Source organism: Saccopteryx bilineata, chromosome 4 (assembly GCF_036850765.1).
Source record: "Saccopteryx bilineata isolate mSacBil1 chromosome 4, mSacBil1_pri_phased_curated, whole genome shotgun sequence".
NCBI lineage: Eukaryota > Metazoa > Chordata > Mammalia > Chiroptera > Emballonuridae > Saccopteryx > Saccopteryx bilineata.
Genome location: NC_089493.1, coordinates 290,766,209 through 290,780,717, shown reverse-complemented (window position 1 = coordinate 290,780,717; position 14,509 = coordinate 290,766,209). Strand labels below are relative to the sequence as shown.

Genomic DNA, 14,509 nt, shown 5'->3' with positions numbered 1-14,509 from the left:
CCCAGATTTGCCTGATCCCAAAGTCAGTATTTTTGACCATTTTGTGCCCACTTCAAACTTGAAGATTCTGGGTTGGACACCTCTGTGGGACATCCCGTCTGGTAACTACCACTTTGTCTCTGGCATGGGACCTCTTTGGGTCACGTTGCTCAGGATCTCAGGCGTGGGAGGGAAGCCCCATTCATCAGACCCAGCTCTTGGTATCCCCTGTAGGGCACATTTGCCACCCTTCCTGCTGTTCCGCACTATGATCTGACTGGGTTACCACAGCTTCGTCTTGTCAGAGGAGCCCTTGGCTCTGGTTCACAAGCTCAAGCCCCTGGGGCAGCCCCCAGGGGCAGCCCAAGCCCTCAGACTCGACGCCATTACATTCCCTGTGGGACGGCCTCCTGACCGGTTTTGCAGCTGTGGGTTCAGGAGGAGGCATTCCTTCCACAGGCTGTGGGAAGGCCAGCAAGCTTGGACCCTTGGGTCTGCTTCCTGGAGGGGGTCCTGCTAGTTCTTATCGCTGGTGGGGGCCCCCAGCATGCTCTGCCATCGTCTTCCGCGGGCAGGGCCTTTCTGGGTCTTGTGTAGGGTGACCCCTCTCGGTTGGCTTTGTTGCCCCACGTCCCCCGTGGGCGGCAGCCTCTTTCTTCCAGCGCTTTGCCCGGTATTCTCCTTGCTTTTCAGACCCTCCACTGCGGTGAGGGTCGTTTTCGGGGGTGTCCGTTCTTGCCGGGTCCCCCGCCCGCGGCCGGCGTGGGGCGCTCCCTCTCTCCATGAGGGAGGGCGCTGGAACAGTGTCGCCAGCCGCCTGCAGGTGTCTCCCCACGGAGTGGCGCGCGTCCCTGCGCCGTGGCCGCTGCCAGGCACCAGCGACTCCTAGCTGAGGTGCACTCGCGCTCCGGGCTCCGGGCGCGCCGGAGCCGCTCCGCTGCCGCCGCCGCCGCCGCCGCCCGACCCTCGCGTTCCCCGCGCCGCGCCTCCCCACCGGGAGGGCCATGGGCCCGCGCCGTGTCCGCCGCTGCCGATCGCAGGCGCCCGAGCCCCGGGGCGCGGCTGGCAGCGGCCGCTGACGCGGGGCGCCGGCTGCCAACTTCGCGCGCGGAGCTCCCCGGCGGCGCGGTCCTGGCGGCGCGGGCGGCATGAAGACGAGCCGCCGCGGCCGAGCGCTCGTGGCCGTGGCCCTGAACCTGCTGGCGCTGCTCTTCGCCACCACCGCCTTCCTCACCACGCACTGGTGCCAGGGCACGCAGCGGGTGCCCAAGCCCGGCTGCGGCCAGGGCGGGCGCGCCAACTGCCCCAACTCGGGCGCCAACGCCACCGCCGCCGCCAACGGCACCGCCGCCCCCGCCGCCCCCGCCGCCGCGGCCGCGGGGAACGGCCCCCCTGGCGGCGCGCTCTACAGCTGGGAGACGGGCGACGACCGCTTCCTCTTCAGGAATTTCCACACCGGCATCTGGTACTCGTGCGAGGAGGAGCTCGGCGGGCTCGGTGAGTGAGCGGCGGCGCCCGCGGGCTCGGCTCCCGGCTCCCGGCCCCCGGCTCCCGGCGCCGGGGCTGCGCGGCCCCGCGTCCCCAGCCGCGCTCCCTGCTCCGGGCCGGCCAGGGACCCCGCACCGCCGCTGCCGGCGCTCCGCAGGCTCGGCCCCACGTTCCGCGGCGGGGACGAGCGCCGGGCCGACCCAGGGGGTAGAATGTTAGGTGTTTGGGACGCTCCTCCGTCTCACGCTTTGGGACCGAGCCCCTGAGGCTTCCGAGCCCCGGGCGGCTTTGGGGACGTTGCCGCGCCCTGGAGAGGCGCGTCTCCCGGGCACCCACGCCAGCGGCGGGTCGCAGGGGCGCGCGGTCGTCTCCGCGCCAGAACTCCGCTCCGTGCCCGCCCCGCCCCCTCTTCCTCTCGCTGGGCTCCGGGTGCCTCCCCCGCACCCCGTCCCGCCCGGGAGGAGGGGGTTCAGGGGCCGCCGCGGGTCCGCAGAGCCGGGAGCCCCGGGAGTCCTTCTTCTGCCCCCACTTCCAGCCTCCACTGAACAGCCCCCAGACGGGACTGGGAAAGCACCGGAGTGCGGAGAGGGAGTCCGGTGGGCTCCGGGCTGGGAGCCCTTCGTGTCCTGGCCCCCGCCCGGGAGAGGGTGCGGCGGGGAGGGAAAGGAGGCGGGTGAGAAAGCGGGACAGCTGGGTGGGAGCGGGTCCGACCAGAATTGGGGTGTGTATGACTTTTTACTCGGCGGATCGAACTGCTCCACTGGCCTCACACCCCCTCCTTTGCCGCCGAAGTGCAGCCGGGGCCAGAGTGAGTGCCCCCGGCAGGCAGCGAGCCTCCCGGGTGAGTTGCTGCCTTACAGCCCGCTTGTCAGATTCCGGGGGCTGGTCCACACCACCCCTTACCTTCCAGTCCCAGGCGTGGGGACGCTCTTGAGTGAATTAACCTCTTTCCCCAAGGTTAAAACTGCTCCTTGCATGCTGGTGTGTGTGTGTGTGCTCAAATGTAAATGGATTGGGGCCATGACCATAGTTTGTCCTGCAGAAGCCGTTGGTTTAAAGGTCAGAGGGACGAAAGTGTAGCTGAGGCCCAGTAGGTTGCTTCCCTGCCTGGAATGCCCTTCCCCACAGCTTCCGGGGCTGGTTCCTCCTCCGCTCCAGCGGGACCTCCTGCCCTGCCTTCAGGGGCGGGGTCTCCTGGAGAGAAGACCTCTGTGGATCTCCCTTCTGGGACAGGGACTCCCCATCTTTGTACTTTATTGCCACCTTTATCTCCCTCATCACTCTTGGCACAACTTGAAATTGTGTGGGGCCCGCCTTTGGTCACTAGCGTCTTGTGACCTGTCCCCACAGGATGTCCCCCTGGGTAGTGTCCAGTGCAGAGTAGGTCTTCACATCTATTTGCCGGATGAAGTTGGATGAGGTCACGGAATAATGAACGGGCGCTGCCTGCTCTGTCTGGCCGCTGGTGGCACCCCGATGATCGGCGCTGGCTGTTTGCCAGAGACACTGGATGTTTGAATGGGGTCCTGCCCCTAACCAATTTCACCCATCACACTCACTTCTGATGTGCACTCACATCTTGAATTTTTACTCTGGGATGTAATAATAATAATAAAAAAATAACTTCAAAAAGCATCTTAGCTAAAAATTCCCGTTTTCCACTCAGCCCAACCCTAACCTCTCCCTCAGGGGCCTCGGAACACCTTGTCCTTTCCTGCGGACACCTGTGTAGCGGTTCCCACACAGCCTTCTCTGAGCTCAAGGTGATGTCTCCGAGGTTGGGGAGGCCTGCCCCGGACACATCACCTCCACCTGCCTCCAGCTTTCTCCTTTGTGGAGAAATGCAGAGCTTTGCTCCTTCCTTTATAACAGTGTGTGTCTCCGGCAGCAGAGTTGCCCTGTCCCTGCCTCCGTGGGGTGTCCTGGCCCTCGCTGGCCAGCGGAGCCTCTTGCTTGCTTGGGGTCTTTACTGTCCTTTCCCTGGTGGTCGCAGTCCGAACTCCTGCCGGTGTTTCCTTGCTGCTTGTCCACGTAGCGCCTCCCCGGCTCCACGGAGGATATTTAAGTCCAAGCATTTAAAAAAAAATTACTAATGGGGAAACATTTAAAAACAATGTTAGCTTATATTTCTGGAGCCCTTCATGTGCCCCAGGCACGGTGAGAACTGCTCACCTGCCAGACCTTATCCTGAACAGTCCCTCGGGAGGCAGGGCCGTCTGCGGGCCGGGCAGTGTTTCAGAGAGGAGCGTGGGGCTCAGAGAGGCTTCTGTCCAGGCCGCACAGCTGGCTGGGGGCAGACAGGAGTCTGGGGAAGTGGTGAGGGAAGAGAAGACGCAGTTGGGGCTGGAGAAGAGAAGGGGTGGGGGTAGGTAGCTTCAGTCTAAGACCCGACTCCCTTCCGCTGCTCTGTTAGTAGAGACCTGGAGGGTGAGTTTGTTGGATAAACAAAACAAACCCAGTTTTTCTCTTTTCTCCTGATCACTGTTAGCTAGAGAGCACCCCTCCCAGAAAATCACAATTTTCCTCCCTAAGAGCTTGGAAAATAGTTATCAGCCTGTCAGTGCTGGTGAGAAATGTGGACGGTCGGAGCCAGCTTGGACGGTTTCCCGGGCTGATCCCACAGTGCCCAAATCCGGCCCCCTCTGCCACTGTGGTCCTGAAAGGGTGTCAGGAAGTACCTGGCCCCAAACTTTTGTTGCTATGACAACCTTTCTTCTGGGTTCTGTGACCATTTTTTAATTTATTTTTTACTTGAAGAGGAAAATATGCCCCAACACCCCCCCCCCAATCCTGCCCTCCCCTCCCTCCACCCCTGAGAGCATTGAGGGTCAACTTCCTCCCCTCCCGTGCGCATGTGAAACAAGGAGCGTTACCTTCACTGGAGTGAAAATCCCGACCATGAGATCCCGGCCTCTCCGTGAGAAGCAGCTGCTAAGTGTTCCTTCCTCTCCACCGCCCGTTCGGTGATTTTTCTCCGTGCTCAGAGAAGAACCCTCCGCACTCCGGGTAGCCACAGGGAAATGGAATAAGCCCTCTTTCCCACACTCAACATCCACAGCATTCACAAAGAAAACTGCGGCTCGTCCTGAACCGACACAACCTCACCAGCCTGGCACAAAGGAACCTTTTCTCCTTCCTCAAAGGGAGCATCAGCCTCCTTCCACAGACAGAATGAGGAGTGTGGCTTCCACACGGCTTCACCTCCGGCCTCCACGCGAACGGCCAGGCTTGCTCTCCGGCGTGGGTGCTCGGGAGGGAGGGTGGGTACAGACGCAGGCAGCCCGGGGGGGGGGGCGGTGCAGCAGAGGAAAGGCCTGGGGAGAAAGTGCTGGTGGGATGGCTGGGTGGTGGGTGGCGTGCTAGCTGGGGGCACAGGCCAGGCTGGACTTGACCCTGAGGAAATGGTGGCTGGGGAAGGGATGGGGGCCGGAGTCAGGGATGGCAGGGGGGGAGGTGGGGTTGGGGCAGCCGGAGAGGGGGGCAGTCAGGGACGCAGCGGCAGGCTGCTGGGGGTTCTGAGCGACCAGACCCACTCTCTTCCCTGAAGTAGGGGCAGCCGTGGCCGTTCTCTCCGGGGAAGGGTGGGATGTGCTCCAGTGTGCGGCCTCTGTTTTAGCAGTGTGGTGTGGGCAAGAGCCTCAGTGTGTTTCCTTGTCGGAAGGGGGTCGGAGCACTTCCCCCTGTTCCAGGGTGAGGGTCAGGGAAGTAGCCCAGGGGAGTGCCAAGAGTGTGCCTGGCCACTCCACGCTGCCCCTGCCCGGGCCACCTCTCCTGTGCCACCCCTGTCTGGGCCACCTCTCCTGTGCTGCCCCTGCCCGGGCCACCTCTCCTGTGCCACCCCTGTCTGGGCCACCTCTCCTGTGCCGCCCCTGCCTGTGTCACCTCTCCTGTGCAGTCCCTGTCTGTGTCACCTCTCCTGTGCCACCCCTGTGTGGGCCACCTCTCCTGTGCTGCCCCTGTCTGTGTCACCTCTCCTGTGCCGCCCCTGTCTGTGCCACCTCTCCTGTGCCGCCCCTGTCTGTGTCACCTCTCCTGTGCCGCCCCTGTCTGTGTCACCTCTCCTGTGCCGCCCCTGCCTGGGTCACCTCTCCTGTGCCGCCCCTGTCTGTGTCACCTCTCCTGTGCCGCCCCTGTCTGTGCCACCTCTCCTGTGCCGCCCTTGTCTGTGTCACCTCTCCTGTGCCGCCCCTGCCCGAGCCACCTCTCCTGTGCCGCCCCTGCCCGGGCCACCTCTCCTGTGCCGCCCCTGCCCGGGCCACCTCTCCTGTGCCGCCCCTGTCTGGGCCACCTCTCCTGTGTTGCCCCTGCCTGGGCCACCTCTCCTGTGCCGCCCCTGCTGGGCCACCTCTCCTGTGTTGCCCCTGCCTGGGCCACCTCTCCTGTGCCGCCCCTGTCTGTGTCACCTCTCCTGTGCCGCCCCTGTCTGTGTCACCTCTCCTGTGCCGCCCCTGTCTGTGTCACCTCTCCTGTGCTGCCCCTGTCTGTGTCACCTCTCCTGTGCCGCCCCTGTCTGTGTCACCTCTCCTGTGCTGCCCCTGCTGGGCCACCTCTCTTGTGCACTCTGAGCAGCCAGGCTTCCCAGCTTTGACCACTGCTCCCCTCAGTCGCCTCCCCACCCAGCAGCAGAGACATCACCAGGTCCTGTTCCTCCTTTGTGCAGACAATAACCTCCAACGCCTTCTTTTCCTTAGAGTCAAAGCCGTGGCCTCCCCTTCGTGAAGGCGGCTCTCAGCCCCTCCCTTGGTACACAGCTCTTTGCTCTCCTCCTGTGGCCCCAAACCCCACCCTGTGGCCATCGACTTGTGCCACATGGGTCCCCAACACCACGTGGGCCCCCAACACTGGCATACTTGACCTCAGGGCCTTTGCACTGGCTCTTCCCTCTGCCTGGAATGCTTTTCCCCCACATGGCCACGAGATTATTTCTAGAAACTTCTTCAAGTCAGTGCTGAGCTCTCTCCAAAATCAAAACGACCTCTTCACACATCCTTGCTTGATTTGTCCTCTGCCCTCTGCACTTGCCAGCGTGGACTTTTCCTTCACGCCCCGTGTCTGTTTTTGTCATCCATCAGCTCCGTGAAGGTGGAGTGGAGTCTATGTGCACCGTTCCTGCTGGCTCCCTGTGCTCCTGCTGATGTACAGTGGGTGCTCAGTCAGTGTTTGTGGGAGGAATGTTGCTGTTGGGATGACAGTTTGGATCCAGTTCTTTCCCTGGCTCTAAGTGTCTTCTTAGGACACGGTGAGTCAGGGGGCTCTCTGAGGACTCCCCCTGCCCGCTGAGAGTCAGGCAGGGCCGTCCCACTCAGGAGGAGACGCCCCCAGCGCCTCCCACACTTCTCTTCCTTTCCTTCTTTCCTTTTCAGAAAACCACGGCTTTTCTGCCCACTCCCTTGAATTGTACTGCTACATTTTCATAAATATGGGGGGACACATGATGCCCCCACCCGGTGGCTTCTAGTGCTGTGGAGTGTTGGTGTGCTATCAGCTGGGCTTCAGTGGGCTCTGTGTCAGGGGCCTCTGATGGGTGAAGAGTCTGACTTTGAAAGGCGTGGCTCTGGATGGGAGGAGACTCTGGATGGGAGGGGGCTCTGGGTGGGAGGGGGCTCTGGATGGGAGAGGGCTCTGGATGGGAGGGGGCTCTGGATGGGAGGGGGCTCTGGATGGGAGGAGGCTCTGGATGGGAGGAGGCTCTGGATGGGAGGGGGCTCTGGATGGGAGAGGGCTCTGGGTGGGAGGAGGCTCTGGGTGGGAGGAGGCTCTGGATGGGAGGGGGCTCTGGATGGGAGGGGGCTCTGGATGGGAGGGGGCTCTGGATGGGAGGAGGCTCTGACTGCGACATCGACATCGGACTTTCAACTGAGCTCCAGGGTTGATCTGGCTGGTCTGTCAGGCCAGGCGGGTGTCCCCTTCCTCCCTCACCACTCCGTGCACCCCCCCCCCCCAAGCTACGCGCTCGGTCGGTGGAAGAGGACGACCTTCCCCGACAGAGGAGAGGACCGTTCTTCGGTCAAGGGTGTACGAGTAGCTGCGCTCTCCTGTGAGAACCTCCAGACAAGTGCTCAAGGTCCATCTGTAGTAAGTAGGGGATCAAGCTTCCTAGACCCAGACACATCCAACTGAGGCGCTGCATGTGGCAGTCTGATTTTTTTTTTTTAACAAAAGAGGCGTGGCTCTAAGCCTTCCACAAGTGTTTCCTCCTTCCACCCCCACAACAGTTCTATGAGGGAGGTGTGGTTATGCCCATTTTCCAGATGAGGAAACCGAGGCACAGATCGGTGAAGGGACTCGCCCAAGGTCACACGGCTGCAAGTGGCAGAGCTGGGATGCTCACCAGGCAGAAGGCCCCAGGGCTCTAGGGCCTGCTGTGCTGAGCTGCGCCCCACCTTCCCACCCCAGTGCATTCAGGCTCCCCTGCTCCTCCAGCAGCCCTTGGGAAGAGCACTCTCCCAGGAGTCATGGGCCCCAGGTTCGAGTCCAGGCTCCAGTGTCCACATGCTGAGTGACTCCTTCTCTTCCTGGTCTTCTCTTTCCACCCATGTAGGATGAGGGTTTGGTGGCATTTTTGTTTGAAGGCAGCAGAACACCTCACGACCACAGGCATCACAGGGATCAGACAGTCCAGGCGCCAGACCCCATGCGCTCACCTGCTGTGTGGTGTCTGGTAAGGGCTTGCCCTCTCTGGGCCTCAGTCGGTTGACTTGGCTGGGATGATAATATCTGCCTCAGGAGAGCATCACTGGGGCTAAAGCAGATAACGCCGTCACCCGCTGGTGCACAGCAGTGCTGGATACATGGGCGCTGAGATCTGACCCTGTGTCATCGTCTGCAGACCAGTGGCTGCTGGTCAGATCTGAACTATCAATTTTATTTGGCCCTGTAGTGTTTACAGTGTCTTTGAAAAAGTTGCCAACATTGAATTTTTAAAAAAAGTTTATTGATTTTAGAAAGAAAGAGAGAGAAACATTGACTGGTTGTTCTACATTATTATTATTATTATTTTTGTGACAGAGACAGAGAGAGGGATAGATAGTGACAGGCAGGAAGGGAGAGAGATGAGAAGCATCACTTCTTTGTTGCGGCTCCTTACTCTCTTTAGTTGTTCACTGCTTTCTTTCTCATATGTGTCTTAGGGGGGGAGGGGGCTACAGCAGAGCGAGAGACCCCTTGCTCAAGCTAGCGACCTTGAGCTCAAGCCAGTGACCTTGGGCTTCAAGCCAGTGACCTTTGGGCTCAAATCAGAGACCTTGGGCTCAAGCTAGAGACCATGGGTCATGTCTATGATCCCTTGCTCAAGCCAGTGACCCTGCACTCAAGCTGGTGAGCCTTGCTCAAGCCAGATCAGCCTGCATTCAAGCCGGTAACCTTGGGGTTTTGAACCTGGGTCCTCCATGTCCCAGTCCGACGCTCTATCCACTGCGCCACCTCCTGGTCAGGCTTGTTCCACATTATTTATGCATTCTTCAGTTGGTTCTTGTATGTGCCCGGACCAGGGAATTGAACCTACAACCTTGGTATATGAGGACGACATCCTAACCCACTGAGCGCCTAAGTTGCCAACATTTGAAAATTGACACACTGCACAGAAACATTTGGATTTATGGTTTTTCTCAAAAACGTGGCCGATCTGTCAGCAATGGGCCCGGCTCTCTGTGGGAGCAGCGGCTGCCCCTGCCGCTGCCCGCAGTCCGTCCTCGCTCATCCCACCTCCTCGCTTTGATGTGACTTTCCACCTTCCCGGCGCTGAGGCCCCAAGCCTTGGAGTCAGATCACTGTGCTCCTCTGCTCAGGACGCTCCTGCATGTTCTGTGTTCCATCTCACTCAACCACGGCCAGCTGTCTTCCGGTGCCTGGGGCGGGGGGGGGGGTTCGCCTTCATTGCCTCTCTGACCTCCTCTCCGCGCCCCTCCCCCTCCAGTCGCTCTGCCCGAATCGCGCCAGCCTCCTTGCTGATCCTCGAACAGGCCAACACCTTCTTCCCACCCCCGCCTCAGTGCCTTTGCAAGAGCTGTTTTTACCGTGCAGGACCTATTTCTCAGATCCGTGTCTATGAGGCTGCCTCCCTTCGCAGGCAGGTGTCCTCTCGTCAGTGAGGCCTAACCAGGCGGCACTGTCGGAATCAGTGGGCTCTCCACCTCCCAGCACTCCCCCCTCCCACCTATTCCCCCCATCACTGTAATTGTTGTCTTACCCACTACCTATCACACTCATTTAGCCTCTTTATTATCGCTCTCCTCCGCTCGGATGCTGGCTCCACGGGGCAGCAGTTGGTCCATTTCACATAACGCCACATCCCAGGACCCAGATGAGCAGGCACTTAGCAAGGGTTCAGTGACCGTGTGTAGAATGCATTCGGGATTCCAAGAATGTCTCAGGCCTTCCGCGTGCGGTGGGGCCGGGACCTGCGCTGCACCTGCTGTCACGCGGACTTGCCACCCCCGCCCCCGCCCCCGCCCCCGCCTCCCTGCTCTCCTGTGCCGCCCGTGGGAAGAGCGTGCAGGGGGACGCCGTGAGGGGCCGGAGGGGTGCAGTGTGATCATCCCCCGTTCAAATTCCGAGGTACCGGACTCAGAACCATCTTGTGGGGAGCCGTGACCTCTGTGCTGTCTGCAGGACTGTGGTGCTGGTTGAACTCTCTTTTTGGTCCCAGGTGACAGAAGCAGACTTGAGCCCAAATAAGAAGAAAAGGGGGGTTATTGGAGGAGTGCTGTGCCCACCAAATCCTGGCAAAGGCGGAGCCACTTGTCTCGGAGTCAAGAGCCAGGGCCACACGGGTCCCTGGAGGCCAGGTCTAGAGCCACCAACTAAAATCCTACAGATGCCAGACAGGAAGCCTAAGAGAGCGCCACAAAGGGAGAGTGGGCGGGGACTACTGTCTCAGCCTGGGGGCCCGTGTATAGGGCCGAGTTCATTTTGTGGAAACTCCAGGGTTTTTTTTTTTTTTTTCATTTTTCTGAAGCTGGAAACAGGGAGAGACAGTCAGACAGACTCCCACATGCGCCCGGCCGGGATCCACCCGGCACGCCCACCAGGGGCGACACTCTGCCCACCAGGGGGCGATGCTCTGCCCATCCTGGGCGTTGCCATGTTGCGACCAGAGCCACTCTAGTGCCTGAGGCAGAGGCCACAGAGCCATCCCCAGCGCCCGGGCCATCTTTGCTCCAACGGAGCCTTAGCTGCGGGAGGGGAAGAGAGAGACAGAGAGGAAAGCACGGCGGAGGGGTGGAGAAGCAAATGGGTGCTTCTCCTGTGTGCCCTGGCCAGGAATCGAACCCGGGTCCTCCGCACGCTAGGCCGACGCTCTACCGCTGAGCCAACCGGCCAGGGCGGAAACTCCAGGTTTTTATATGAAATCTCTTGATAGTTAAAATTTGGCTTGTATAGCCATTATAGAAGACAGTATGGTGGTATCTCAAAAAGTTAAGAATAGAATTAGCATATGACCCAGTAATCCCTTTCCTGGGTATCTACCCCCCAAAACTCAAAAACATTGGTATGTAAAGACCCCCCCCCCATGTTCATCACAGCATTAATCACAGTGGCCAAGACATGGAAACAACCAAAGTGTCCCTCGATAGAGGACTGGATAAAGATGGGGTACATATATACAATGGAATACTACTCAGCCATAAGAAATGATGACATATTGCCATTTACGACAACATGGATGGACCTTGAGAACGTTATACTAAGTGAAATTAATAAATCAAGAAAAGCTAAGAACTATATACGATTTCACCATAGGTGGGATATAAAACTGAGACTCTCATGGACGTAGATAAACGGAAGTGGTTACCGGAGGCGGGGGCAAAGGGAGGAACAAATATGTGGTGATGGAAAGTGAGTTGACTTTGGGTGATGGGCACACAACGCAATCAACAGTCCAGATGCCATGGAGATGTTCACTGTAAACCTATGTACTCTTATTGATCAATGTCCCCCTGTTAAATGTAATTTCTTAAAAAGAAATCTGGCAACTAATTCAATGAAAAGTAAGAAGCCTGCTCTGCAGGCCAGAAGCAGTCACTGATGGGCACGAGCTGACCCTGGGCTGCCAGCTTGCAGCTTCCAGGTCAGAGCCTTGCTGGTAACACGACTCGATTCCCAGCCCCCGTTTCTAGGTCTGTTGACTTGAGGGCTTGAGAGAGAATCTGATGGACGGTGGGGCGCCGCTGGCCATGGCGCCGATCTGCTCTGTTCGGGGAGTGGGGCTGTAGGATTATGTAACCCAGCCCTGTGGAGTGAGGGAGAGAGCTTCATTGAGCCAAAGGAATGGAATGGGACGTGGGCGGCAGACATCCAGGCAGGCCTTGTTAGCCAGAGCACCAGGACTCGTGCAGGCAAGGGAAGCTCGCTTGCAGTGGGCTTAAAGAAGAAAGGGAACTGATGGCCTTTCGTAATAACAAGTCTGATGAGAGCAGCCTGGTGGTGCGGCTGCTGGATCCGGCCGTGTTGTTGGGAGTTTGCATCCTTCCAGCACGTGGCTCCGCCTTCCTCCGGATTAGCTCCCGTGCTCAGTGCGCTCTCCCTGTGCTTGTCCCTGAGAGCTTTGACCTACCTCCTGTCCTTCCAGCAACTTCAGTAGAAAAGCAAGATCCTCTTCCCCACGTTTCCAACAAAACCTCCAGAACCGTTTCTCATTGGTCCATTTTGGATTATGTCCCCGCCTTGAACCACTCAGTGTAGCCAATGGGGATGAATTGTGTTGATTGGCCAGACCTTGGTCCCATACCTGCGCCTGGGGCGGGAGAGGAGGGCCGCTCTGCCAACACCGTGTGTCCCGAGTGGGAGAGGGCATGTCAGTTAGCGCTTGCCACCGCGGGCTGTGTAACAGCTCAAACCCTCAGTGGCATGCAGCTGCATATATGTCCCCAGCTCAAGAGTCTGGTCACCCGTAGAGGTTGCTCTGGGCCAGGCCACTCACATGTGTGATGTTTGCTGGATGCTGGCTGCAGAGATGGAGACCACCGGGCCTTGTGCCTCTTATCCGTCCGACAGAAGTGGGGGCATGTTGTCATGTAGTGTCAGGGGTGTGTGACAGCCAGAGCAAGCCCCCCTGTTCAGGCCCTTTCCAAGCCTCTGCCTCCATCCCGTTGGCCAAAGCAAGTCACATGGCTGAGCCCTGTCCGTGTGGGAGGTCCCTGCAGAGTCAAAACTGCGGAAGGCATGGGTACGGGAAGGGAGAAGTGTTGGGCCCTTGTAGCAAACTCGGTGTCACAGGCGGTTCCTCATAGTCCGGGGCTGGTCGCGGGGAAAGGGACGGTGGATGCTGGCCAGGCAAGAGCAAGGATGCCCCCTATTTGCACAAGGACACATCTCGGGCCTGAAGGAGTTTGTGGCTGCATCCTCCAATTCCCTTTAGCCAAGACGCTGTGGCTGTGCTGGAGTTCGGAGGTTTTTAATTGTCTGGGGACCTGGGGCTCTGGGATGAGACCATGGGCCTCCTGCCTAGAGAAGCACCCCGCCCCCCAGTCACACAGTTGGGCCTACAATTTTCTGAGCCTCAGCTCTGAGGCCACACCAGGATGAGACTCTCTGATCCATCTGGTGTCTTCTCAACTTTTCTACAGCCCAGAATCATCTAGAGAACAGGGTCAAATACCGATTCCTGGGGCCTCGCCCTCGGACCTTGTGCTTGATGGGTACGGGTTTCCAATCAGCTCCCCAGGGGTTCCCAGAGCACAGCCAGGCACGGCCACCAGCGGTCTGATCCAACCCTGTCCCTCTGCATCTGTGGAGTGGAGCTCCGGGCGGAGCCCGCCCAGCGCGCCCAGACTGCCAGGCACAGCGGTCTCCCTCTGGCCTCCGCCTCTGCCTCCTGGGACCCGTCTCACTCACCCTGCTCTGCCTTGCGGGCCTCCCTGCGGGCCAGCTGGCCAGCCACACCAAACTCATTCCCACCTCCTGGCGTTTGTACCTCTGCTGTTCCCTTGCCAAGAATTCCCTTCCTCTGTGCGTGAACTGAACTGGCCGGCTAGGCCTCTGCTTGGCTGTCTTAGGCCCTGCACACCCCAGCCCTCGCTGCTCCCGGGGTTTCTTCTCTTCACTGAGCTTTCTGCTCACCGAAATGACCTTGTTCATTTGTTCCGTGTGTGTTTACGGCTTGTATGTCACCCTAGAGCGGGCCCCTCAGAGCAGATCAGAGACTGTGGACTCCTCACCTCAGTGCTCAGGGCCCGCACACGGGGCTCAGGAAGGGCAGAGTCCCTTTGGGTCAGAGGAGAGCTGATACCCAGGATCTCACCGTCTTGGGCCGTCTGGTCCTCCACAGAATGTGCACACGACCTTGGGAATGTTCAAAAGAAAACGAACCTTTGGGGGCTGCCAGGGAGACCAGGTTGTGAGTGTGGGGGTGGGGATGGGGGTAAGGAGGGGTGGGGGGGGTGAGGGGCAGGGTCAGACAGGACAGTGAAGCAGTCCCTCTGGCCCGCAGGAAGTGCCCCGGTCCCCAGGCCTGTTCTGGAGGGGCAGCCCAGGGCTCCTGCCTCCCCAGGTCCAGGGAACTGTGCATGGAGCCTGGCGGGCACCCAAGGGTCCCGAGCGAGATGTGGTCTCGATGGGGACGCTGATGGAGACGGTGGTCTGGAACAGAGCAAGCGGGAGGCTTTCCTCTTTTGCGTTTTCGGAGGGAATGTGGTTCTCTGTTTCCTCACCCAGAAAGTGGGAGTGACAGGCACCAGCTTTTGGAAGGGCGCCTTCCTGTGATCCCTGGTTGCTTTCCATCACCTTAATTGGGAGGCTGGCACCTCTGTCCAGAAACTGTCCATTGGCTGCAAACACGAGTACGGCGGCAGAACCGCGCGCCGTCATTGCGTTCCAGCTGGGCGGTGACGTCCACGCGGTGAGAGGTGGCCCGGCCCAGAGCTGCCCGAGCCGAGCTGCTTCCGTGTCACCTTTGGAGGGAACTGGTGGGGACTAGAGGAGGGTGTTCGTGCTCCGGCTCCTGGAAGAGAGTGGCTGGGGGGCCTAGCCTGTTTGCCACCTCCCAGGGCGTGGGTCAGAGATGGCCGCTGGGCTGGGGAAAGGAGAAGACACAGAGACACGG

The 14,509-nt window shown here is 59.7% G+C and overlaps 1 protein-coding gene across 2 annotated transcripts in view; it reads left to right on the top strand.

Annotated features, from left to right (window-relative positions):
• Positions 1-929: 929 nt before the first annotated feature.
• The window catches only part of GSG1L (GSG1 like), a 213,314-nt gene continuing 199,734 nt past the window's right edge, over positions 930-14,509 (top strand). Inside the window, exon 1 of one of the 2 annotated variants that reach the window (XM_066278403.1) lies at positions 930-1,476. In XM_066278403.1, coding sequence (XP_066134500.1) covers positions 1,128-1,476 — 349 coding nt within the window. In that variant the 5' untranslated portion in view covers positions 930-1,127. The remainder of the gene's footprint in view (positions 1,477-14,509) is intronic. The other variant, XM_066278402.1, reaches the window with a different exon arrangement.